The sequence below is a fragment of the Chamaea fasciata genome, unplaced genomic scaffold, assembly GCF_029207755.1.
Source record: "Chamaea fasciata isolate MVZ Bird 193981 ecotype frontalis unplaced genomic scaffold, bChaFas1.0.hap1 SCAF_1, whole genome shotgun sequence".
In the NCBI taxonomy this organism is placed as follows: domain Eukaryota; kingdom Metazoa; phylum Chordata; class Aves; order Passeriformes; family Sylviidae; genus Chamaea; species Chamaea fasciata.
Window position 1 is genome coordinate 133,499,136 of NW_027094086.1, and position 27,933 is coordinate 133,527,068.

Here is a 27,933-nt window from a genome sequence, read left to right on the forward strand (position 1 = left end):
TTGATGGCAATTAATTGACTGTGGCTATTATAGCACTTACATCACAGTATTTACGTGACTGCTGATATTATATTTCTCAGAATTATTTTTCTTATAAAACTTGAAGGGTGCTTTATTGAAAATCATTTTTGTAAAAAATCTTATTTTTTACAAAGTAAGAACTTCAGTTTTGGTAAAGACTGGGTGAAAGTTGAGTAAAAGAGGCTTAGCAATATGTGAAAAAAAGGAGGAACAAACAAAAGCTTGAAGACTTGTCTTTCCTTGACTCCTTTAGCTGCATAAACTCAAAGTACTTCCCAAAAATTACTTTTCTGAAATCAAATCAGCATTATTCTGCAGTAATGTTCTCAAAACCAAGCCTTTGCAGTTTGATGTTTATAGCTAGGCTGCCTTAAGGGTTGGTGTGCTGCCAGGAAGGAATTTTTCAGCCCTGCTCCGAGTTGTGTATCCCTGCTGTCTCTCCTTCCCCTTTCACCCTGGCAGTTGCACTACTCAGCCTTCATGGTAGGATGGCTCATGGAGATAAAGCAGCAGATTTACCCTATGGAAAGGTAATTAATTTTCTGCTACATTTTACCTTTAGTTCTTGAGTGGAGTACCTCCTGCTCCAAGAGCCAAGTGGTGTGCCCTGGAGGATCAGATTAGCGCAGCCAAGGCAAGGAGGGAGGGAGATGACATCTGGCAAATGCTCACTGTTAAAACTGACTTGATGGCAATGTGGAGTGGTGCCATCATCGATTTGCGCTTCAGATCTGTGCATGTATAAATTGGCAAAGAATTTCAATACTCTCAGACATATTAACTCTGCCAGCAGCCTTGGTAATGATGAGTTAACTGTCAACCACATTGATGGTTTTGCAATCCTCACACTGACTAGAGGTTGCCACTGTCTTTTCTTACACCATTTATTCTGAATGAAGTTTTGCCTCGATGCCACAAATAAATGATTGTTGGGTTGAAAAAAAAACACAAAAAAACCCCCAACAAAACAAAACCTACCCAAAAGCAGAGAAGCCCAAACTGAGCACAGGGCTCAATGAAGGGTGAAAGAAAGGCCATCCTCAAGGAGCTGTGGAGTGCTCGGATGCTGTCCTTGGACACAGGCCACACACAATCTATTAAAATCTGTCTCTAATGTCAGTAACTCACATGGGCTGAGCATATTTGTGGGTGAGAATGCTATAAAGCCTTTTTGTGCTCTTGTGATTCAAGTATTTAATAAGAGAAAAATGATGCTATAAATAGGAACACCATAGTTGGTAAGGACTGGGGATACAAAAGGAGATATGCAGTCTCAGTTATGACAGGAGAGCAAAGAAAAAGCAAAGAAAATATCAACTGAAACCAGCAACTTCTGCAGAAGTGCTTAATCAAACATGAACTTTGTATACAACCCATCGACAGCAAATTTGCCTCTCGCAAAGTGAACAGCTTGCGAGCGGGAGCGTGCCTTTTTTGGTCACGTTTTGCAAAGGGCTGAAAATATGTGCTTAGTAGGTGTTGTGGCTTTTTCAAGTATTGCGAGCCTTTCTGTGCATTAAAAGCATTTTTGCCAGTGTTTATATATTGCTTCTATCTTCCATCATGTGGAAACCTTCCTCCTTCCAATCCTTTCTTCTCCTGAATACATTGCAACAGCATCAATCAAGGCTTTCTTGGGTGCGTGGCACCTATATCCAAGAATAAAACATAATGAACATGAGCTGGGAGAATGGATCAGTTCATTAAATCCAGCCAGGTGGTGGTGTGCTCTGATACAGACTGATAACAGATTCAAAAGTGAGCCTGTCTGCAGTGGTTTTGTTCAGACTTGTGTGAAAGATAAGGTACTAAAATAAGAGGAATCCCTTCAATTTGGACTTGTGACAGGCAGGTTCCAGTTTATCACTGCAGAAGATGAACTATTTCTGTTTTGAGATATTAAAACCAGGTAATCAAGTGAATTCTTTTTTTCACAATATTGAATTTCTGGCTACAATTCATTTTAGGCAGGAGGTGGCACAGACTAATCGGTGACTAGCATTGTTTTTTTAACTGAAAGTCCTAAAAAAATTCTCTATATCAGGGCTTTAAACATATGCTCAGTTACGAGCATTTTATTAGTTTCACTAAGAATAATTGTAAGTTCAGTGGTCTGTATTCGTGCAAGTTTCTAATGAAGTCCCTTGGGTCTAAGTTATTAGCTTTTACCTGCATTTGCACAAATTTCAGCCAACCCTCCTTGGCCTATTTTTGCACATTTAGGCGATAGTTATAGGCTAAACAAAACATGTACTTGCCATACATGGACACAAAAGTCAGGAGATGATGCTGACACCACTTTCTTATACTGGTGGTAAAGAACAATTAAATATACAAAGTAATACAGCCTTCCTTGCATTAAAAGAACATCTAAACTGTCATGCAAAAAAACCCAGCTATTTTTGGCACCCAAATCAGGTTATCTTATTTGTCAGCCTAAGCTTTTGGTTTGGTTTTGTTTTGTTTTTTTTAAAAGCCCTATGAACAAAACAGCTTGTGTTTTCTTCTGGTTTTCTAACATTTACATGTTTATAAAAATCCAAATAAGCATGCACAACACCTCTCTGTTGCAGATGAAAGTGTAAATAAATGCAGCAGTGTGGTTTTCTGCTGAGAAGGGGTTAGGTGTACCAGGTTGCTTTTCCCCTTGAGAAAGAACAAGCAATTTAGAATCTCTGCACATTGTTTTTACACATTGACCCTTATCCTGGAGCAGATGTGGCCAAAAACAGCATGCAGAGGGATGACTACATGCATATGTGTTCAGCTGAAGGATTTTCATTGCACATTTCAAGGTTAGAGAACTTGGATTAATTGCTAAACAAAAAGGGGTGAAGCAGAATAAAATACTCACAATTATTCTTCTATGCTAATCTTCTAGCCACTCATTTCATCAAGGCAATGAATGATAACTGCTGCTAAGGAACAGTAATGTAGACTACTTTTCCGCAGAAAGAAAACCCAAATAAACTTTCTAAAAATTCAGATGTTATTTGTGTGTGTGTGTGTAACTTCTTTCCTGAGTCTTTGCTTTCTATAGACCCTATATGTATGTACATAAATGAGCAAAATCATTACCATTATATTTTTATAATGGAAAGGAAAAAAAAAGACAAATTAATCATAAAATATATGACAGAGCACACAAAAAATGAACTTCAATTGACATATTGAAGCTCTAATTTATAAGAGTGTAGAAATACTGTTTTGATCCAGATTCACAATTTATGGTTTTAGAAACTGTCATGTTTCAAAAACGATCACTACTACTCTTACAGAAGGATGGTATACTTAAAAAAATGCTCTTACTTACATGCTCTTTACAAAGGGAAAATCCAGAAAGCAATATGAAGGGCCACTGTTACATGATAAAGTGACTTCCACTCCCTCCTCCGTGTGAGACAGAACAGGCAATCCCTGGCAGATGCCTGAAAATCTACCAAGTAAATGTACTGAATCATGGTGGATCATCAAGTGCCTTTCCTAGAGCATGGCTCAAAACACAAGGATAAATTGTTCCAAAGCTATAAAGCTGTTAGAAATTCAAAGACAACATCTTTCAATAACAATATGCCATCCAGCAATCACTAACATGAATACTGGGTTAAGGTTTTACAGTAAATTCCTTAATAATGATGATGGTCACAAAAAGTAATTCCATTTAAACAATCTAATTTGTAAGTGTCACTGAAACAACTACTTCAAGGCCTCTGTTAAAGGGTGAAGTATGCATTTTTCACACCAAATGTCTAAAAAGAAAATATCTTTCTGGTGGTAACCACTTGAAAAACATCTGGAAGCATCCAGGCTCCAGCGTTTGTATAGTTTCAAGATTGTTGAGCATCTCTATTGAGTCACTTGAATGAAAGTTAAGCAATAAACCCCACACTTTTCACTTTAAATTAAAGTTCTTTTTTGTCATGCACAACACCTTAAAAATTCTAGAAAATAATTTTAAAATGTCTTCAAAATAAATATGAAACTTTTTGGGCAAGTGAAAGTTCTTCAAACCTCAGAGCACTTCCTCTTGCAGAGTAAGCTAATTCCTTCACAAAAAAAATGGGCAGTTCCTGTAAGGTTTTCACTATTCTTATGAGAAAATCCATAGGAGTCAGCTAATTCAGAAAGGAAGCTTATAAGCTCTTACGACAAACGAAATAAATCAACTATGCAATCTAGACAAATCTTGAAAGTACTTTTTGAACTTGATCTGGCTTTTGTGCTGGCTTTGGTTTGCTGGCTTCTTTTCCTGAAAGTGACTTTTATTGCTTTTAGTAATGGCTGTGATTTTAAGTGTGTGACATTAGGCCAGTCAGTTTCTAGACTTAGTTTTCATGGTTTACAAGCAGCTGATAAGAAATTTCAGAAACCATCACAAAGTGATTCTGAAAACAGAAGTTTCCCTCTCGTGCTGCACGGGGCATGGCTTGGTCCCATCGTGTGAAAGAAAGGTATCAGCCTCTTGTGGGCTTCACAGGGTTTGGTCTGTATCAGGACAGCCATTAGGTCGGCTGTCATAAAATGATCTGTCGTAAGGAATGACAGTTCATCTCAGGGGTGGAGGGTGATTTTCCCAGATCAGGTTTCGAACAGGTCATTCAAAATCCTCCAGTGGGCTGCCTGATAGCACGATTGAGATTGTGCAGCTACAGGTTATATAAAATTAGACAGTGGGCTTCATCTCACTCATCGCTTGTTGATATGTGCACAGGAACCTCCAAGTACAGGCAAAAGCCCCATCGACACGAGAGACCTATGGAACTTTCTCTGCCGAAGTGCCGGATAGCTCACTAAAACCACAGGTCTTAGCCGATGGGGGCTGAGGCAGGCGATGCCGCGCGGCCAGGGTCGAGATGTCCGGCGGGGCTAAGGGAAAAGCAGAGCCTGACTGCACCCCCATACCCCGGTCCACAGCCCCAACTTTGCTGCTCGCCGCCCGGCCGCGTTCGGGTTGGGCCGGCGCGGATCCCGGCACGGATCCCGGCGCCGCCCCCGCCCGGCGCTGCCGGAGGGAGATGCTCGCTGTCACTTTCCCTCTTCCCCACGCACCGCCCCCTGCCCTCCCCCGCGCCCGCCGCCGGCGCTGCCCCGTCCCCGGCGCCGAGCGCTCCCCGCCGGCAGCAGGCAGGGCTGGGCAGGGCAGGGTAGGGCAGAGCAGAGCGGAGCGCAGCAGAGCCGGGCTGGGCAGGGCCGCCCGCTCGCTCCTCGGCATGGCCGGGCGCTGAGCGGCGCCCGCCGCCCCGGCTCGGCTCGGCTCGGCTCGGCTCGGCTCGGCTCGGCTCGGCTCGGCTCGGCTCGGCTCGGCTCGGCTCGGCTCGGCTCGGCTCTATCCCGCCGAGGGGCTCGGCGCCCAGCCACCCGCTGTCCCCGCCAATGGTCCAGAGCGACATGTCCAAATCGCCTCCCAGCCCGGCGCAGGAGGTGCAGATGGAGCTGCTGGACAACCCCCTGCCCGCGGCGGCAGCGCAGGTACCGCGGGGCTCGGCCGGGGCTGCGGCGGGGCGGGGGCGCGGGGCAGGGCGGCGGGGCTGCCGGGGCTCCCCGTCCTTCAACTTTGGTCACCGCCGTCGGAAAAGTTTGACGGTTCCCTGAGATGCCCGAAACCCCTGTCTTCGCCCCCACCCTCAAATGCCGTTTAATTCACCTACATGGGATGCTCTGTGCCGTAGAAGCATCGTAAGTCGAAAGAACCTTGCGGTTATTTGGAGGTTGAATATATAAGAATACGTTGCTATTAAGCTGATCTTCCGCACATGCATTACTCGCAGGGTACGGCTATTTTTCCCTGCTCCAGTAACCTGTTGTGTCTGTACCTGATGCTTTTCACGCACGGCTGAAACCTCCCTCGTCTGTTGCACGGGCTGGTGACAGTCTGTAGGTGAGAGAAGGCGATTCACGCCAGTTGTTCAGCAGGAATTTTGACCATGCTGCAGATTTAAGATGCTCGATTTCCGTGCAGAAGGTGGTTGTTGAGTCGTCTGAGAATTTTTAACAACTCAGTTCTTGTGCAGTGTTCAGGTGGGGATGGGTGATGAGAAGGAGGCAGGGTATGGCACTCTTAGAAAAGACTTTATATTTTGAAGGGTTGTTTCTGTTTAATGTGTGCATGTTGGATAATACCTTCAAGTTTGCAATGGTTGGCTACAAAGACTACAGAGTGCTGTTTTTGAACCCAGTAAAAGGGTAAAATCTGGTGGTAAAATCCGATTGTGTGTATTTCAGATTACAAACATGTATGTTCTTGTAAGGACAGAGGTTTTTTTCCTTTTGCAGTGCATTTTTACTGTTGCTGCTAAAGCTATCTCTGATGCTTTGTTTGAGAAGTTGTCCCAGAAGCTTTGTCCCAGAAGTGCTTGATTGACAGAGGAAAATGCTGTCAGTCTGTCAACAGCCTTAGTGGTTGATCTTTACTTAGGCCCAGTGACAGCAGAACAAAATCCAGGCACTGAAGCAGAGACTAGGTTAAACTAAAAAAGAAAAAGTGTCTCTTTGGATGTGAATTTGTCAGTAGCCTCCAAGCATAGAACAGACATTTCAGTAGGGCCATATGCTTTGCCAGCTTCTCTAGAAACAGTTGCAAGGGAGCTAATTTCTGACCTACAAATCCACCCTTTTTTACATCTTTTCAGCCCTAAGCACAGAATCAGCGACTGTCAAATCATATGGTGCCTCTCTGCTGTGGACAAATGTCAAATAATAATCATAAAATTGATTTTTCATCCCTCTTTTTTACTAGGCTTAAAGAACCTATGTTTAGAGAGGAAGAATAGTTTGATAACACCCACATTATTTATGTTTCAGGTAATGCATTTATATTCTGTTTCATAAAACAGGTTTTTGAACATTCACAGCCAAAAAAGGTTCACTTTTTAAGACAGTAATAATGCAGCTTTTTGATTCAGGGATGTTTTTCAGTTTTTGGAAACAAAGTAATTAGGCAGAACAGGAATCATCTTCTCAATATGTGCTTGTTTTAGTCATACATAAACATTTGATATACAGGAAATAAGATTATGGAAAAAAAGAGCCTTTTGTCTGAATAATTATGCAAGTTAATTCCTTAGCAAGTATTGTGTTTAGAGACAATTATTTTGATTTGAATTTTTGTTCTTTGAATATTTAAAAAACCCCAATATTGTAAAATCTTGCTGCTTTAGAACACATTCACAGTGAGAAAGAGAGGCTTAATGAGGACATGTGAATCATCAAGTAGATTGCCTACAGGTACTTCATTTATGTGTTACCACTATCTTTTTTTACTAAGGTAATTAAATATCAATCCTAGAAATATTTCCTGCCAAATAATCTCAGGAAATGTCAGGAAAAAATCCCAAACCAACATGCGAGCTTACAGAGTGATGTCACTCGTAAAAGTGTTCACTCAGAAGTGCTTCTTCTGGGAATTATGATTTAGTGAAATATTACTGAGGAGCCTTTGTAGAGTTGTACCAAGTCACAACAATTCTCTTATCCAAGAATTTTACTTTTGCAAAGCTGAGATTTCTTTTAACCTCTCTTAACATCATGGTCAATATCTTGGATTGTGCCTGTCCATCCATTTTGGCGAAACTTGTCACCATGTGGCAGGGGAATGAATATAGTTAACACTCTAGAAGTACTTCACTTAAAGGTAGTTAAATATGTGAAATATTCCTAGATAGCATCTGTGTAAAATTTGTTTCTTATTTTCATAATTCATTTTCCTAACAAGATCTGCAAGCAAAAGAAAATCTCTTTGGGTGCTGATCATAACAGTTATACTGTATTTTTCCAGGAAGTTCCTTGCAACTGGAACAAGATATTGGTGTATTTTTCTGTATTACCTAAGATTCTGTGGCTTTTAGGTCCATATGACTGTAAAAACAGTTCTAGTTATAGTTCAGTGTGATCTTAGTCTTAGATGGATCTTGGTCTTAGATGGAGTTGCAATATAGTTTCAGATGTCCAGTTTTATCCAGACAAATCTGCATGCTAACAGTTATACTATGGACTTCTTCACAATGTCCAGGTGTATGTCAGTGCAAAGTGGTGGCTTTAGGTGTGGCCCTTTTGTAATAAAATCAGCATTAGGTTTTCTGAAAGCAAAGAAGAAAACTGTTCAAATGTATCGGTGTTCGATGATCAGGGTTTTTTTTTTTTTTTTTTTTTTTTTTTTTTTTTTTTTTTTTTTTTTATCAACCCAAATCCTCTTTTTAGTTCTTTATTTAAAGAACCCCCCTTTTTTTAGGAACCTGAATTAGTAGAATATTCAGTTTAATAATTTTAATTAACCCAGATACTATTCTGATTTGTTTATGACATAACATAACACATTAATGCCTTTCATGGTAACTCAGCCTCTCTTCTTTTTCCCTTTCCCTTCCCATGTAATTTTCTTATGATCCTACTTCAAAGTCCTTCAGTCCTCGAAAATCATTAGATTCAATTTCTGTTGCTGTTTTCTAATCATAAAGAAGCTTCCTGTGCTGTGCATTAGGGACAGTCATAGCAAATCAGATGAGTAAATTACACAAAGATATTTCAAAGAAAATGTAATGAAACCTTCTATCAAGAAACTGTAGGCTACCTGTTCGAGAGAGAAGGTATCTTACACTGGATGAATTCTTCCCTATTCCTCATTATTATTTTCCTCCTATTCTTTTTTTTTTTATTTTTTTGCCAGCTTGTGCATCGTCTGTCAGTGCATGTCCTAACAATCTGACACTTTTTAAGTGAAAACAATTCTTTTCTTGATTGTTTTCTTCAGCTCTTTCACCTGCATTTAGATTTCCTCCATTGCATGCTACTGCTAAATGTTTCTGCCTTCCAAGTCTAAGGGTTTCATCATCCCTGGAGTGCTTGGCTTGTTTTTCAGGTTGCATTGCAGAAGGTAAACTGAATGGATGAGGCTAACGAATAGGCTTGTTCAGTTTTCCTTCTGTATCAACTATGATTGATATTAAGGTGAATTTTAGAGTGATGTGCATGTGGTGACTCCAGAAAAATCAGCTTAGTTACAGGCCTTTACACAGGCTGTTGTGAGATTCCTTCCTGAATCTTCAGCTACCTTCTCAGTTGTATAGCACCATCCTTTCACCGCCTGTCTTGTGGTAATGAGGAATGGAAAAATATCCAGAGATTTATTCTCAGCAGATTAATCACACTGCCCTCTGCTGCTTTCAGCTGAGCTGATTTATCACAGTTCATACCATGTTTACCTGTTCTTCAAACAAACATTTTGCAACCGTGTATTTCCCAGTACTAGATTGCAAGAACACTTTGTAAGCCACAAACAAAATTTATATCCCTTTGCTTACTTAAATAATACCAATACCCATTAGTTATAGAGGCATGGAAGGTTTTACTCTCTTCTGGCAGCATCCCTAGGAGCCAGATCCAATGTGGCAGCAGTTCAGTGGAGGATATACAAATGAGGAAGAGATAATTCCATTCATTGGAGTTCCTCATGGCTTTCAGCAAGAGATTGTGTTTTCTCTCCCAGTGTGGTAACCTCCCTTCACTGTTGTATTCCTTACTGAAAAAATAAATTTTAATAGTCCTTCACTGAAGAAACCCCTCAGGTTTCAGCTATTTCTATTCTGATAATTCTCTGTTCTTTGGGTTTTTTTGCATTATCCTGTACTCAAGCAATAAAAGGTGATTTTGTATGCTCATCTCTTCCAGAGATATTTTCCACTTGGGTATTACACATTAGCAGCATAAGTGAGATATAATAGTTGTTCTTTACCTCTAGAGTGTAAAGTCCCTCTGAAAAAGTTCAGCAGTTTCAGTCCTAACCTATTTATCAGGTGACTATCTTCTAGAGGCAATCTCTGGCTTTGTCTTGTTTTGTCTCTATGGATGAAAAGCTCCTCTGCTATTCCAAGGCTGGCTTCTCTGGAGTCTCAGTTACTTTTCTTCTGCTTCTTTTACTCATGTCTTTTCTGTGCTGGGATAGAAGAGTTTAAAAATGAAGGAACCAAAATTGCCTTTCCTGCTGTCCAAGGGCTTGCCTTGGTCTCTTGTCCTCAGGGTAGCAGACCCTTAGCAGAGGGAAACTGTCTCATAGTTGGCTCTTGGTCCCTGCAGGCATCCTTCTGTCACAGAGTCAGATCTCTTCCTATTTGCCTGTGCAAGTGAAATACAGAAATCCATGGAGAGCAGGTGGAGAGGTACAGGCACGTGGCCTACAACTGTAGTTGCCAGTTTTTAAAGGCTGCAGGAGGCACAGTGGGGTTTGGGCATGAGCTTCAGCACCTTCTGCTGTTGTGTGCTCCTGTTTTGCTGAGGTGGGAACTGACATCTTCATCACTGGCATTACAAATAGCTGTGCAGCAGGTCTGCACTGAGGTGGGTTTCCAAGCCACTGGGGAGGAAGAGATCCAGCCAAGTTCCCAGCTTCTTGTCTGGCAGGTGGAAACTGCCAGATGACCTGGTCTGAGGCCAGGGTGAGAGCACTGGGAGATGGCTTACAAGTGTAGGAACTGGCAAGAATAGGGCTGTTTCTAGATGCAGTGTTGGCAAGGCTTTATCACAGGGCAGCAGAAAAGAGCATCTAAGATTGAACCATTACAGATTGCACGGCAGAAATTAGTTTTCTTTTAATGGTGAAAAAGAAGCATCTGTCAAATATTTATGTACTATATTTGCAAGTTTTGAGATAAGAATTATTTGTGGAGGTTTGGGGGGTTTTGTTTGCTTGTTTGGATGGATTTTTGTTTTGGTGTAGGTGTAGGATTTTATAAAATGACTGTGAAATGGACTTTGCAGACTGTCCCTGTAGCTTGTGTGAACGTGATGACTTTATTGGAGATCCTCAGTTTGATAGGATTCCTGAGGGGGAGTCCTGTCTTTCCTGAGTTTTTTTCTGATTGCAAAAGTTGTTTATTTGGAGAAATCTAGGTTTTGAGACCTAAACTGGGGATTCTTTTCTGCTTTGGGGACATGAGTCTGTGCTCCTCAGGCAGCTCCTTTGCTGAAGGTGTGTCACAGAGCAAAGTGCCTGTCCTGGAGCTGCACTGATGTTGACCACATAGGGTGACTCAAAACCCTGCTCCTGAGGTGGAGGCAAATCAGGATATATTGCTGTTTCCTACCTTGCCCTCTTGCCCTCATTCCCATCATGGCAGGGAACTGTGGATTAGTGGGGAGCACATCACCAAGGTCTGTGTACATCTTCCAGCCCTTGGCTGTGTGGTCAGGAAGCTGACCTCTACTCCTCTGTAAGATTAGTATGATTTGCGGTACAAAAATCAGAAACATTCATGTCATGAGTGAGGATGTGAGGGGTTGCAGATATGCAGCTGACGCTGGAAGGTTTGATTTCTGAGTAGTGGCAAGCCTGGCCAGTGGTCGGAAAGGGCCCAGGGGGTCTGACCTATGGGAACGTTTGTTTCCTTGTTGTAAGGAATGCTTAAAGCGGCAGTGGCTGTTCTTTTAAGGAAAGGATGGAGCTGGATGCATATATTCTGCACTGTCCTGATGTGCTCTGTATGGAACATGGGCATCTTTAAATATTTTTTAAGCTTTTGCATGGGAAGGAAAAATACTTAGTGCACATTTGTATTTCTGACCTAGCAATTCCCTAATCCTTCAGGGGATCACTTTTTACCTTTAGGTGTTCTTTTGATTTTTGTGGTCGGTCCCTTGTTCATCTGAAATGATGTAAGATTCGGTGTAGCTCTGAAATTTTGTTTTCTGGTTTTGTTTTCTCCAATTTATTTCTTCCATCTTTGTTTAAGGACCTGACTTGGTGTCAGTCACTCTACTGCCTGAATCATCCGTACCCTTTCTTCATGAGATGAGTTTTTAAGGGTTTACCTCTGCACCTGTCATCAGACTTAATCACTGGTGCTATTTTACCTATGATAAATAGTTAAAGGTTCAGACTCACCCTTTGTATAGTCCTTAGCACTGCTTTGCTATTAGATACCATTAGAGTGGTTACTGGTGAAGGGCCTTTTAAGACTCGCACTGAAGACCAGTTCCCTGGTTGTAGATAGTTGGTAATTTTAAATGTTTTTATATTTCCTCTTCCAGACTATAGTATTTTGCCTACAGGGATAAACGATGCCTTCTGCTTGTCAAGTGTGTTACAGGATTAACTGTTATGGGCCCATGTGTTTTATGTGTTGAGACAGAACCTCATTAAAATTAAAGGGTTTCACTGAGCGACATTGATCTCATCTGTTTACAGTAACAAGTAATTGTGTATAAAACTGTTAATTATCACGAAACTGCAATGTGTGCCTTTAATGCTTCATATGATTCCCATATTTCATTTGATTACATGGGTTGAATATGGGTTTTGATTACATTTGATTACATGGGTTGCACAATGTACTTTCTAATCAGAGTTGGAAAGCAGAGGTTTTCTTTGCTTTGTTAAGTCTTGGTTGATGAAATGGTTTTTACAAAACTACTTTGGTTTGGTTTTGGTTTGGGTTTTTTAGTATGGTTTCATGTTGTTTTCCAGGTATTTTATGAAGCTTTGAACATAAATGTGTTTTATTTCTTGTCTCAGGCAGGACAGCTCAGCCAGTTTTAAAAGAATTTCACACATCTGACTAATAAACTAAGCTACACTTTTGATCTTGTAAACACTTACATGTATACATAACTTTATGTTTGAGTAATATGTTTTGCTAAAATCCAGTAAGAACTTACTGTCAGCAAACTTTTTATATAAACAGGCTTGTTCACAGGGCTGGAGTCAGTTGTATCCAGATCAGCTGGGACAAATGATGGTGTGCCAGCCCTGCCCTGCTGGGTTTTCTGGGTTTTGAGGTTGCCACCATGCTGGGGTGCTGGGGTGCTGAGGTGTTTGGTGTCCAGTGGCTGTTCTGCTAGGTGCAGCCACTATATGGGTTAAGAACGACTGCCCCGTGTTGCTGCTTTTACTGGCCAATGTCCTCATGTCGTGATTCAGCCCTTTATTTTTAGCTGCCTAATTGCAGCCAACTGCTGCACAGAACACAGATAAGGGAATGTATTTTAGCATGCAAATCACAGTAACATACTGGGGAAAAATGTTCTCTTTTTTCTTTTTTTTTTTTTTTTTTACAAAGGCCTTGTTCTCGCATTAAGATCTTGTGGAAAAAAATACACGTGAAGAAGCAACATATAATGACTATGACAGGATGAGTGTTCAAGCTTCTCCACATGGCAGAGATGATTATTAATTTTTAATAATATATAACATTGTTTTGATTATGGAAGACTAATCTCATCTTCAGAAGAAAGTTTCAGGCATTTCTGACTGTGGGAATAAGCCTGAAAGGCATGGAAAAAAAATGTGGTCCATGATTAGCATCCTTAAAATAATGAGAAGAGTCATCAAATCCCAGTTTTCCCACAAAGCAAAGTTGTCCCCCATTCTTTTGATTGAAAAGTGCTCTGTGCAAAGAAGCAGGTGTAAAACTGACTGTGCCTACGATCTGTAGCCACAGGCTGCCATCATGTCAACAGGTTTTTTGTATCTAAAGTTAGTGTGCAGCTCATGCTTCTGATGAATTTTCACTTACAAAACACTAAAACAAAAGTGTGCATGTTACTGTGCACAAAAAAAGCCCTCCTCAATCTGAAAAATCAATGTGAGTTTCAGCCTCAGCTTCATTTGCTGTGATGTTGCCAGAAATAAATGCTTTTAGTCATTGTTGCACAGATAAAATGCACACTTCTCTACCTGTGCTTGTAACATATTCTTTTTCTGCTCTTATGTTTTTTATCCTCATCACTCTAGACTCTGTCCCTCTTTTGCCTTTCTCACAAATTTTTGTGTCAGCCAACCAAATACTATGATACTTTAAATAAATATGCTAGAAACTGGAGACAAATAAAAGAAGTGTGACTGTGAGAGAGAATATGTGGACATGTTTTTAATTATCTCCTTGGCAATTACACAATATTGTACTGTACACCATTAATGAAATTGCCTAGATAGTGTAATCTTCATGTAGAGCTTTATATTCTTGAGCTCCTTTGTGAATGTTAGAAATTCTTTATTTTTTTGTAAGTATAGCTCTATATGCTTCCACAAAAATTTTAGGAAACTAGTTCAGAATATTTGTGGGTAACCACAGACAATTAACTCAATATGAGCCATTCACACAGGTAAATTTTGATCTACAGATGTTGTTCCATTTGAAGAATACTGCTGTCAGAGATGCTTTTTATGTATTCTAGGACTTTGATATTATATTATATTATATTATATTATATTATATTATACTGTGTTATATTAGGTGGAATATTATATTAATTATATTCTATTAGGTGCAAAAAGATGGTTCTGGTAGAACTGGAAAATATTATGTATTATAATATTTTAACTGGAAAATATTTTTAATAATTTGTTTGTAACAGTGGTTCCAATGTACTCTTATTGATCTAGGAAGACCTTTTCATTACCAAGAAGTTCTTCAGTGATAAAAGATTCCTCTTAGAGATGCAACCATGTAAAGCTATACCTGATTGAAATTTAATTTTTGTGACCTGTTGGGTTACAGTCCTAGACTCATCAGAATGTCCTGTTTTTACCCCCATAATGTTCCACATCTTGATTTTTGTTTAGTTCTGCCCTAACCAGCATGTAAAATCAATTTGGGTGCCCTTCAGAAATTTCTTACAGGGCTGTTGTCCAGTTTTGAAAAAATATATGATCTTGGCAAAATATCTTTCCCATTAATCGGCTTTTTGGGGGGTACAGCACTGCTTTTGTTGTAGGTCATTGTTAGGTTAGTGAGATAACAGATACTATTTTTGCTGAGAGTGAATGTCTGGCTGACAGAACTACTGTTCCTTGAGTCATCCTTTCTGAAAGATTGATGTATTAGATTTCAACCAGTGCTCCAAACTCTCCCAGAATCAGCAAAGTTACAGATTGAGATTGTTCTCTTGCATCTGGTGGAGGCAAGGTACCTGGATTTGTCAAACAATCTGAGGTTAGTGGTGGCTATCTGTCGTCCTCCTCTGGTAGTCTTAGACTGCAAAATATTAAATCACAATTACCATATGTAGTACTGCTAAGAACAGCACTCAGAATTTGAAGACATGATATTAAAAATCTGCCAGTATGAGATTTTAAGTGTTTCAGCCTGCACTGGAGCCCACTCTTCCCCACCATGGGAACCAGTAAGCTCAGGCCTAAAGCTCTGAAGGTTGCACAGCCCGGAGGTGATGTTGTGGCAGAGTTCACAGTCTACACAGTTTGCACTCATTTACACAGAAATAAGTGTTTGCAAATAACATAGTTATGAACTATTTCTCTTTTTTTTCCTTGTAATTTAATGTAAAAATATTAATTGATGATTCACATTTAAGGCACAAAACAAATAGCTTTTCATGGACACATGCATGCATTTGCCTTGTTTCTAAACCATAGTTTTAAAGTTTTGTTTCAGCCATAGTTTTCTCCTCATGTCTCTTTAAATTCCTAGTAGATAAAAGTGATGCCTTGCTTTTTTTAGTAGCATATTACCTCTTTCCCAGTTATACATACAGTCTTTTTTATTGCTATACTGCTTTTACTTTCTTACTGTAAAAAATTATTGTAAAATCTCCCTCAGTTGTAAGATTGTATCAACAAGTTGTGTGTCACTTCTTGCTGTTTAATATTCCCTCAGCTGACTTGGCTCGTAGCTGTGATATCCTGGAGACTGCTTTAGTACCTCCTTTCCTACCTTGTTTATTTAAACTAGCTGCACAACAAACTCTACTTTTTAATCACTATGGCTTGAGTGAATAATGCTACATTTATGTGAATCTATAAATACTTTTCTGGACTCAAATGTGAAAAAAAACCCCACAGCAACAGCAAAACATTTAGGGCTCAATTGACCAAGCCTGGTGAGCACTTGCACATACATCCCATCAGTTACTTGGTGAATGTGGTTATTGATTGGCACAAAGCTGATAATCTGAATCCCTGCTAGCCTAGGAGACACTGGAAGCTTTCTGTGCAACACAAACTAATGCTGTAATGCTGTTTCTCTAATGTGTGTTTTGTTTTTTGTTTGTTTTTTTTTGAACAGTCTTATGGTAAAGGGGCAAGAAGAAAAAACCGATTTAAAGGATCAGATGGGAGTACATCTTCTGACACTACCTCCAACAGTTTTGTACGCCAGGTATGGGTTTTCAGCTTCTGAAAGAGTGTATGGCTTGCTGGTATAGATGTTTAAAATGTAATTTTAAAGTTTTTTTTTTTAAAGTTGTCAACTCAGAGTAATGCTGTAGTCTGAGAAGTAGCAGAAGTATCTTCTGGCATAATGAAAAATACTTGGTTGCAGTTGTTTTGATCTTGGCATAAAAATACTTTCTCATTTCTCATTCATTTCCATGTATAGTAGTTATCCTTATCTTTGTTACTCTAATGCTATCAGGTGATTAAAGCTGGAGGAGGAGGCAGAGTCTGATGGAAGTGCCTAAAGTCGCAACATTTGGAAGAAGGAATCAAAACCTTACCAATCCTCAGGGTTTTCCTGCTTAAAATAGTGCTGCATGAGGCAGTGTTAACCTAGATGCTTTCCTCCCACATCCCAGTGTTATTTTAGGGCATGGGTTGGAGAGGAAATCCCTGGCAGCATTTGTCCCCATTGCACTGATGCTGCAAAGAGCCTGTGGAACATGGGGTGGTGGTGTAGGCTCCCATACCCCGGTGTCTGTGTGTCTTCAAAGGGAGAGATCCTGCTGGAACCTCATGGGGATCCCAGAGCAGGGTGGGTGCTTGCAGGACGGCTCATTCTGGCCAACAGAGGGTATCTGGAAGTGCATCCAGAGCCCAGGGTGTCTCTGGTGCTTTTGAGACTCTACTTTTGAGGAAGGAGGATGTGTGTCAATGGACGTGTGGTTGACAGCTTGGAGAGCAGAAGTGGTACCCAGAGCACCACAGTGACTGAGCCTGTGCAGTCTGAAACACAGTTCTTCATGCCCAGATAATTTAAGCCATGGTATTCTCAATGCAGACTTTGGCATCTTTTTCAGAAAGGTCCTGGAATTCAGAAGCTTTCATAGCAGTGTTTTGGGGTTTTTTACCAAAATCAGGCACCACACCTCCTTCTCTACTGGCTTGTTTTGCATGTTCCTTCATCCCAAATTATTTAATGACTCTGTTGATGTTGCATTGGTTGTATGAGGATACAGCTTCTGTTTACTGAAATTCTTCAACTTTGTCCTGCTGTAATTGTATTGGTAGGTTTTGTGGTCAGCTGAGGATTCGATAAAGTCAGGCCCTTATTACATTTCAGTGTCTTTTGGTCATAGACATGAAATATTAATTGATTGATCATGGGAGTTTTCAGAGGCAGTAAACTATATCAAGGTGGAAAACCTGGATCAAGTACATTACTTGTTTGGGAAATTTTGTCCTGTCTTAAAATGCTGTGAGTCTAAGTAGTGTTTGAGAGTAGGAACAGGATCTCCCAGTTCCAAGGAATCTTTGTGAGGAATTCTGTGTTGCTGTTTTCCTTAGCTCCTTGTAGATTTTCAATTCAGCCTGGAACATTTTTAGCAGAGTATGTTTATTTTACACCAGCTGCACATGATTCTTTGCCTTTCTTGTTTACCTAAATGAAATCTGAAGTTGGTCTCAAGTATCTCCTCTTGCTCCTCTTGTCATGGTGAGGAGCAGGGGAAAGAAGATCCACAAGGAGGTGGATCATCAAAAAAAGCAGTGGTGTTGAGGTGGGCTCCTGTAGTCATTGGATATCTGGTTGTCTCTACAGAGTGTGAGGCATATCAAATCTCCAAAACTAGCATAGAAAGCAGGTTTGGTGAGCTGTAGACTAAATGTCTCTATATCTTTCCAAGGGCTTTAAGGGGAGTGTGACTTCAAGTGTAAATTTTTACAGAAGAGATGTATATCTTTGCCTGAAATAAAATTTAGAAGTTACTCTAGTGATGTAGTGCAAATGATTGGATGGTGAATAGACTTCTGTGAAAAATCAGAGGTTTCATAGATAGCTGAAGCACAACTCAGTTTTGAAACTATATTGTCACTGAAGTTAACAAAGAAATGTTACTGTATAAATTAATTAATAAATAAGTATGTTACATTAAATTGTCCAGAGTAAATTTTAAAAAATCCTCACAAAACATTTCTAGCAAGTAATGTACAGGCAGAGGTTTCAAGTTGTAGCAGATGCATGAGAGAAATGCCTCTTCAGAGTTGCTGCTGAGACATTTATGTCAAAGCTTGGATTCCATCTTCAACAGGCTTTTCTGCTCTGATTTGTCTCCTGGGACAGCTTGGTTTCTCTTGCACTAAGGAAAAATTGCCATAAACATGACCAGAGTGCCCAGTGTTCTAGATATGAAACAGAATGCGGGCAGAGTTTACTGCTGGCTCAGCTGCTGTGCCCTTCCCAGAAACTCTCTTGGTCTATATATTGTTTATCTCCAGCTATCTTGCAGGGTATTTTGCATGATATAAATGAACATAATAGTTTTGCAATAACCATTTATTTGTGGGAAAAAAAAAATCCATTATTCTGTGTTTTCTCCGAGATGGATGAAAATTGCAGAAAAGCAGGGCAGACAAATGAATTTAAACCCTATAGAGTCAATGATGTACCATTCATTTCCTGTTATTTTATTTTAGTGCTGTCTTAAGACCAAGAAATAAGTTCTTGCTTAAAAATGAATTTGTAGAGCTTTTTAATGGGGGCTTTGATCGAGACATGGGATGACCTGTTTGTTTCAGCAATTCTTATGAAGCCTATATCTGCCTTTTGTTTCTCCGACCTCCTTTCCCTCTCTTGGTTCCTGTTTCCTTTCCCGTTTCCTTCTCCTGCAACTTTTATGTGCATCTCTACAAGTACTCCCCTTTGCACTGAAGAAGGAATCCCAGGATTGTCCTGAACATTTACCACTAGGATGTCTCTGCGTTCCTCATAAAGAAGAAAGAATGTTTGGAAGGTGCTTTTGTGTCATGTTTAGCTGGCCTGTCCTTAAGCTGGGGGAGCTGTGAGAGGCGTGCAGGTTCTTGTTATAAGCATTGATGGAAAGTGGTAGTTCATAACACAGAAATATATTGTAGCTGGATAAAAGAAGACAAACACATCTAGTCCTAAGGAAATGTTATGCACATTGAAGGCAATTGAGTTATTTGGCAAGAGCGAGGGTACAGGATTCAGTCTTTTGAATCCACAAAGCTGCTGGGCATTTAAGTTAAAGGTGCTGCAGGAGGGAGGGAATTCATATTTATTGCTAACATTGATAAAACTTTATTGTCCAGGTTTTAGTATTTCCGTAAGGACATACGCCCCTCTTGCTCCAATATATACCTGGCAACTTTCCTGCTATGCCTACCACATGCTACAGTAATAAAAATAATGCCAACTTTGTACTCTCTCCTTCAAATGAAACTAAGTAACATTCAAATTGCTTGAAAACTCCTGCTGTTGTATAAGAAGAATGAAATGTACTCTGCACAGCCCTGTGTGCAATGATCTTTTCCATTTAAATCTGTTTTGTGGAGTGCTGAAGTAGAGCAGCACAATCTATCCAGTATTGTTTCTGATGACGTGTATGAAAGAAGACTTAAACTGGAGCAAGAGCATCTGTATATAATATACAAATTAAACCCCCATTCTTTTCAGTCCAGTTAGAGCTCCTTTGTGCTGTGAATTTTATGTATTGATACAGATTTTTATTATAATTTTTACTTGTGACACTATAAAACTGGTTCATTTTAGGGGAATGTTTGGATCATGTTCTATTTTTTGTTATTAAAAAAAGTTTGTTTAGTTTTGTCTCCAGCATGTTATTGATGATATTTGAGCTTTAAAAAGTAACAACAATTTGGCCTTCTTTTTATTTGCTAGCAACTACTGCTTGTCTTTTCAATAGCAGGAGAGGGAAATTTTTTCCTCTCTGTTTTCTTGTGAAGTTGTATTGGCAATTAAGCTGTGTATTTGGAAAGCAGAAGCATCACTGCACACCAATCAGCTCCTAACTGAATGTAATCGGTTGTCTTTGGGGAACTAAAGGACGTTGTGTTATATAGTTTTTCATCATCTTTTTTGAGCTTTGGAGTGATAAGCAGCTTGTTCTTAGGGTTAGTTATGAAAGACTGAATTGGATGTGATCTTATGTTGTTGCCATTTTGACTGATGCCTGGTAATGATTTTGTTCCCAAGGGTTTCTTCAAAATACAGATCAGACAACGTGTTTTGCACACGACACTGTGGCACTTCCCAGGAACATTATTTAAAGCAAATTGCATGTTCTGATAGCATTACATATTTGGTGGTTGTGCTTCTGGACCCATCTTGTCAAGGTTTTATTTTAAATCGTAATGATTAATCAGAGAGGCAGTCTAAGTTGTTGGGATTTTTATGTATTGCAAAGGCAGATTAGATTGTGAAATAGGTTGTTGTCTATGGAATGGCTTACAGAAACATTTAAGGTTTTACAAATCTGGGGTTATTTTCCTTTAAATATTGGCTTGATGCCTGTTATTCTGTGTTCACTCCAAAACACAGCTATAAATAATTATGTAGGGAATTCATTATTCTTCTGCTTTCCTCTAAGGACGTTTGCCTAACTGTGTAATTACCTATTGAATTTTATGAATGGTAAAACTAAGATTTGCTTCAAAAGCCAGTTTGAAAATATTGACTTAGTTATGCTCATAAACATGCCTCTTAATCTTGATTTCACCTGATAACTGGGCTGTGTCAGAAATGTATTCCCTTTAATTACCTTTTTTCTTCCAGACGTGGAGCTTAGCTTTGATTTTTTAAATTTTTTTTTTCCTTTTCATAAGTGGAAGAGTTTATGTATTCAGTTCATAGATGCAGCTTGCCAGTGAGGCTATGCATTTACAGGCTGAGCCACAAAGAGCTGGTGTAGAGTGGGCACAGATATTAGCTTTGGGCTTGATGCTCAACCATTTTAGGCTGAAAACCTGCCTGTATTTAACCTGCTAGGACTATTCCTGCTTCTTGAAGACTATATGTGAAAAAGATTGTGTGTAGCCAGAAAATCTAAATAAATAATTGCAAATAGGGTTCATTGGCCAATTAATACATTCTTACATCCTTTCTGTGCCTCAAGTTATGAGATATGTTTTGCTTGTAGACAAAAAAAGGAACTTTGCAGACTTGCTATTAGCTTTAAAAAAATGATGTACGCGAGGCACTTTTAGAGATATTGTGCAAATAGAGATTTTAATATATAAAAATATATACCTACTGCTCAGCTTAATTTTCTTATCTCCTATTTCTGATGCAAATGTCTGGGGTTGTTTTGTTAGATTTTTTTCTGGTCTCTTTCTGGAGATTTCACTGAAAGCCACAGCAGTGATGCTTGTGGCCTGTGCCTGTTATTGTGGTTGCATTGAAGCCTTACACAACTGATAAATTCTAGAAAGTCTGCGTATTTCAAACATATTAAAGCTGTTATTTTGTGGGGAATTGATAGAATTGTGGTGCCCTATGTTTTTCACCATAAATTGAAAGTTACTGAAAGAAATGCATTGCACTTGGATGAAGCCAGCTTACAGTGAGGTTGGCATAGGGAGTATGATGTCTGTTCTGCTCTATTCTTCTGGTGTCAGTGGGAGCGACCAAACTTTCCTCTGAAGGCCAGTGTGTGACTTTAAATCCTGGGCAGGCAGTGTAGTTGCAGGGTGACTTGCTGTTTGTATTGAGCAGTGTGAATCAGTTTTTAGTCAAATCCACTGAGACTGCCTTTATTGTGATACTGCCCTAGGAGTAGTACTAGCATGGGAAAGCAACTGTTTCTTATGTACTTCTTGTTGTATGAAGTATACCAAGTTCACAGCGGGGGGAAGAACTTAGAGCGGTAGGGATTCATAAGAATGTGTCAGTTCAGCTGTTGATGTAGAGTTTCATTTATGGCTCATAAATGAATAAGTAAATTGTTCTCAGTTCCTCAGTCATGTGGTAAAAAGCAGTTAGGTAGGGACTGGGAGGAGGACAGCTTTTAGAAGGAGCCTGGATTGGGAGCTGGGCTGGAGAAAGGGACAGGGGAGAAAGGGACTTTCCCTTCTGATGGCACTTGTGGTGTTGCAGACATGGGGGAGAAAAAAATTCCATTAGGCTCATTGAGCTATAGATTTCCTCGGCTGTAGTAAGAGTTTGAAAAGTCTCCTTTTTTGGCCTGGAGAGAATAGAACAGATGCCCCTATGAAGCATGGGATTTTGGCAGGCATGACTGAAGGGGAGAAAAGCCGGCAGAAAGGAAGTTCATTTGTGGACTTCAGTTCTTTCATGGGCTCTTTTTTGCCTCAAATGGTTTCTAAGAATAGTAATCAAAATGTTGCCATGTGTTTAAAAAAACGCCACACACCCTCTAACCAAAACAAACAGGCAAAACATCTTAATGCTCTTCTTACACATTTGTTTATGCATCTTGTAGCAGGGTAACAGAAAATTACCCTGGGGAAAACAACTAAATGTAATGCATTATTAAAAACAAAAGGGTAGGAGCTCTCCTTGTAGCCTTGAATGGGTGTACATGTTTGATGCTACTCTGCATGCAGCTGAAGTCAACACATCCTTTTCCAAGCAGCAGTGGAAATTTTGAAGGTGGGGCTCATACCTGATGTCTGCTGAGGCGACTGCCGGCATTGCTTTGAAGCTTGCTAAGATGATGGGTGGGTGTTGAGAGGTGTCTGAGAGGTCATATGTGGCCTGCTGCGAGAGAACAAGGGGAGGTGCAAGCTCTGAAGGGGGGGAAGCTGTTGAACCTCCTTGTTTGGCATTCCCATTGCTGCTGGCTGTGTGCTTCTCTGGTTCTGTAAGGGAGAGGAGGAATGGGGCTTTCCAGTCACTCCCTGTCTGCCACAACCATCACTCAGTCAAGTTTGGCAGCATCAGATTTTATAGCGGATCCTTCAAGAGGTGTGACAGGACTTGTGCATGGCTGAGCCTGGGGGCTTTCTGCAGGTGACAGAGCTGCCTCCATGCAGAGGAGGGGGAGGAGCAGCCAAGGGCTTAGTTGTTCGGGCAGTCAGAGGTGTGAGGGATTTTTAAGCATTTTAGAGAAACTGGTGAAGGTAAAGAATGATTTTTGGTAAAGATACAGTTGGAGACTTTTCCATCATAGTGGATGGCATATGGAATGAGTAGAAAGCCTAAAACTGTGTTAGGCTTCAGCTTTTCTCTTTGGCCAAATATCTTTACGACTGGTGATTGCTCTCTGACTGTCTCCATCTTTCAGTTTTGTTCTAATCAGAGTGGGCTTGCAAGAGCTAAACCTCTCAAGAGCCTTACAGCTATGCTGGGAACCACCTTGCCTGTATTTGCTGCTCTCCTGTGTGGTATAGCAAGAGCTCCAAGGAGAAACTACGCAGTTGTAAGCAGTTAAGATCAAAATTAGGAATAGGATTGAATGAGAATCAAGTGTTTTGTTTTATTTTGTCTCCTGCTTCTCCCAGAAAATTCAGTGTGGTTTCTAGTTCTTGTGTGCAGCATTGTCAATAAATTTGTGGTGAGATGCAAGGTTTATTATATACTATCATAGATGTCTCCTAGTTATACTCAGTACAGACATACAAAGTATCTGCAATTGAAGGTTTCTGATGCATATATTTAATAACAGCTAATGCAGAGACTGTAAAAATGTTTTATGAAGATAAATGCAGTATTTTTACAACTTTTACTTATGGGCCTATCTAGTTGGAAAAACTTTTAACAATGACTTAAGATATGGGGGTTCTTTTTAGAAATAACATGTTTTAAGGCACTTGCAAAATTCAGTTGATAACTACATTTAAGCACATCATAAACAGTTGCTTAGTTCCTGAAGTGTTTTTTGTAATTTTCAATATTGCATTGATTTTCAGGGTTTGCATTTATGCTGTGCAGTTTTGATTGGGACCAAATGCCTAACACACGGGAACAGTTTGATCCTCTGTAAAGCAAATGTCATCTTCTGCTCCAAAAATGCGAGTGGATTCATAGGAAAATAACTGCTGGTTGGCCAATGTGCAGCAAGCTGCTTCAGTTTCTCTCCATCGTGAAGAAGAGCTGCTCCCAGTTGTTGGCAAGGCTCAGGGAGTAAAGAAAGATCCTTTGCAATTAGCCAAGGGGATGCACTGAATCTTTTGTCTTTCACAGTACTGCACCAGTACATTCCTGCTTCAACTCAGGAGTGCTTAGTTTCACCCCTCACTAAATAGATACACTGCAAAATGTATGTGCCCTTTCTGTTCGGTTAGTCACAAAATTGCCAGTTGTATGAGTAGTTGCAGCAGAGAACTGTCTTCTCTTGGGCTATGTGTTTAGACAGTATTTCCAGTGCTGATTATATGTTCCTGTAGACTTGAATGCTGCTTTTTTTGTGTGATATCACTCAGACTTTGCTGGAATACTGGGTTCATTGAAAAGATTTATGTTCCAATACTTTTAAAATTAATTGTAAATCTTCTCAGGAATTTACAATTTTTTAAAAAAAATTTTTTTTTTTTTTTGGTTATCAAATTGTAGGGTGACATCCATGTGAGCACAATTTAGTGAGTGTTGTTACCACTGATGGTCACATAATATTTTAGTTCCTGAATGTAACTGTCATGAAAAAGAGTAGGGCCTTAAGCAAACCTAGGTATATAAAAACAGTTCCTTAAAATCCAGTATTGTAGAATATATTAATTTTTTCCTCTGCCAAAAGAAGTTAGTAATTAATAATACTCTTGAGATGTGCAGTATTAATTCTAAGCACCATATAAACCTGTAGTCCCCTAAGTGTTAAATGGTTTTAATCAGAAGGTTTACTACTAGGATAATCAGGTCTTGGATAGGAAAGAGAAAGGAATCCTGCAGACAGGTGAGGAGCTGAAAGAGGGGAGGAAGGATGAAGTGGAAAAGGTGCAAGAAAGATGAAGTGAAAAGGAGAAATATGTTTTTATATGCCTTTGATATTCTTCCTCCTATTGTCTCCACTGGTGTTTTCAAGTTTTCAGTTGTTTTGCAGATTGAATCTGGGGAGTCTGTTGCAGGATGAAAAATAGCCTTCCCTTTTATGCCAAATTACCTTTAATTGCTGTCTTTTATGTTAGAAATACAGCTTTAAGCCATGGTTGATCAGATGGCTCTCAGAAGTGTCCTTATCAGATCCTGCTTTTGTGGGGACTTAGCTGAAGGCAGACATCATTGTTCCTGTAGAAACAGTGAAGCGTAGCTAGTTGGGTTTATTTTTCCTACAAATGGTGGAAAGTATAGCATATGTTCAGTAATCTCCCCTTGCTACTTTTCTAAAAATGTGTTATTGCGTGTGGTTCTCGGAAAAATCAATCACTATTGGCTAGCTTCTTTGACCTTATTTATTTTTTAGGAATTCTTTTGAAAATATGTCAAGGAAGTGTTTGTTTATAGTAAGGAAAGATTAAAGACTATTTCAGCCTTGTCCTTGAAATAATTTCTGAGAAAATTGCCAGAATTAGTAATGGAGTTTTATCAGGAGTTGGTTGGTTTTACACATCTCTTTCCAAGATTAGCTACAATTTATCCATCATCTGCCATTTAAACTGAAATGGAAATAAGATGCTTTCCTAAGCTGCTCGTATGGTTAAATAAAATGCTGAAATAATATGTTAAAGTAAAATTTCCCATGCTTAGGAGAAATGATGTTTTCTTAAACTCCATAAGCTGTTTGAAGATGTTAAAGGTTAAAATGTGTAAAATCTTTATGTTTCTGTTATTATCAGAGAAAAGTTAAAATGCTATTACAGACATGGCAAAGAAATGAAAGCACATCAGTAGAATTGAACAATTACGCTGTTACTGTACTTTGAAATCTGAATGTGGAAAATTAGTCCACACTTTACACAATAAATAAATGTGATGATAAAGTATGGTGTTGAGATAAAGCCTTGGAATGAGATGACACAGCCAAGTGTAAGCGAGACAGCATCTTTTTGAAGCCCAAGAAGCAGTGATTCATAGGAGATAGTCTGGAAGAATTGGCAGTGTGCCGTGCATTTTTTTTGTGGAAATAATTTAACTCTGGAAGGTTAAAGATTTTTTTCTAGTCTTTCTGATTAACTGCTCATAAACAAGAGCTACTTAGAACAATACTTGAATTTTTTCCGTAGTCCTCAGCCTCCATATGATGTTTATTTATTTATTTTAGAAAGATTCCTGGCTGTTTGAAGTACACAGGAGTATCACATTTTGTTTTTCTTGCAAATTTTTCCTACTCAGAGTTCAACTCACAGCTTACTTAATTTGGTCCTGTAATATGCCTAAAAGTCAACGTGGTAAAACAGGATTTGGGATTTAATCTAGTATTCCGTCTATCAGAAATCTGCTTTCTACTGTGGCAAAGTTCATTACATCAGCCCACAGCTCAGTCCTTACACAGTACTCAGAAAATCCTTTGGTCTCCTGTGACATGTGATGTCACACTCTTTGTTATCCTACACCCTGTATTTTCTCTCAAAGTCAGCTAAACCCAGGGTTTATTTCCAGCATGCATCAAATGTATATAATTTGGAGAATGTCCTATTAGTTCTTAAAATTTTGGAAGGGTAAATGGAGCCCCAAACCATTGGAAAATGTGTATTTTTGATACTGCGTCTCCTGCTTGTAGCTGAGCTGTGGTTGGTTGATTGTTGATGTGGCAAAGCACTTGTGGGTGGCTTACATTTAGCTAGGAGTTACTAGGAACCAGGGGAAATGAAGAGATGAAAGAATAATGAAACCCACTGTTGCAGTACCTGCTTCATTAAATAAAAGAGAGAAACTTCATCCATGGGAACAAGCAAATGATGTTACAATTTTGGGAGATGTGTGCATCGTTTGTCCGTTTATCAATGCTGCACAACAAAAGCCCCAGCCCCAGTTCTGAAGGGAGTCTGTCTTCTCTTCTGGTTCCCTTGGGGTTGCTCTGAAATGAATCTCCTTGCACTATGCTTCTGACTGAAGACTGCAGCATATTGTTCAGAGGGTGGCAAAGATCTTTTTTGTTTCTCTAATTTTTGTGCTGTAAAGTACTAACCTGTTTAGACTTTCCAGTGCTGTTGCTTCTGCAGGCTGTTTGCAAGTGAAGACAGACCTTGGCCAGATGAAATTATTATCTCTGCTGTTTCCATGACAGTTTTAATTTTCACCCATTAGAAAATTTGTGGTCAGTTAGCTTAAAATTCTGGATCAGTTTATGAATCCAAAAAGAAGGGGAATATTTTAGACATTGACTGACCTCCTCTTATTGCCTGAATATTTGGTAGATGGGCTCGGGGGAAATCCTATTGCTAGGTTGAAAAAAAATTCAGCAGGAAGTTTCTAGGCAGACTTTCTTGGCAGCATATATAAGATTTTATTTTTCACATTATGAAAGTTCACTGAATTTATAAGACTGGCATTATTAATGGTTTTTCAGAACACATGCTTGAAGTCAAGCAGCTGCAACTTAGAGTTAATCTGGCAAACATTTACCTGTGCTTACTCTGAGTACCACTCAGGGATTTTTCTCTGCTAGCTCTTTATAAGGCTCTTTGAAAGGTGTTACCAATGTGGTACTGCCAGCTGTGGAACAGGACCTTAACTTGGTCTTATTTGTACTAATGGACTTCTCTATTAAGTCTGATGAACAGTGTATGTATAAGTAAATTTTTCTGTGAAAGCGGTATTTTAGTGGTCATTCAAGGGTTGGAAACACAATTTCCCTTATATTTCCAGGAAGACAGGATCTGCTTGAAAATGCATCATCACTTTTATTACGTAAGTTATCCCCAAACCAGAACACTATGAAACTCTGAAATGTGTCTAAACCTCATCTCTGCCAACTTGGAAAACTGCTTTTTATTGTTTTGCACTTGTTTGGCAGAAATGTTGTCAGCCACAGGGGCAAGGAGATACCCTGGGACAAGTCAGTGCTGGAGAGTCCTTTGCCAATCCTGTTGCTCCCAAACTGTGCTTGTGGTGGTTTGCTGGGCCCCTGAGGCTGCACAGGCTGCTCAGCTGGTGCCCA

The 27,933-nt window shown here is 39.6% G+C and overlaps 1 protein-coding gene across 4 annotated transcripts in view; it reads left to right on the forward strand.

Annotated features, from left to right (window-relative positions):
• The first annotated feature begins 5,361 nt into the window (after positions 1 to 5,361).
• Positions 5,362 to 27,933, forward strand: part of CACNB2 (calcium voltage-gated channel auxiliary subunit beta 2) — a 242,335-nt gene continuing 219,763 nt past the window's right edge. For 3 of the 4 annotated variants that reach the window (XM_066198668.1, XM_066198686.1, XM_066198696.1), the window contains exons 1-2: positions 5,362 to 5,490; positions 16,032 to 16,124. In XM_066198668.1, coding sequence (XP_066054765.1) covers positions 5,395 to 5,490; positions 16,032 to 16,124 — 189 coding nt within the window. In that variant the 5' untranslated portion in view covers positions 5,362 to 5,394. The remainder of the gene's footprint in view (positions 5,491 to 16,031; positions 16,125 to 27,933) is intronic. The other variant, XM_066198677.1, reaches the window with a different exon arrangement.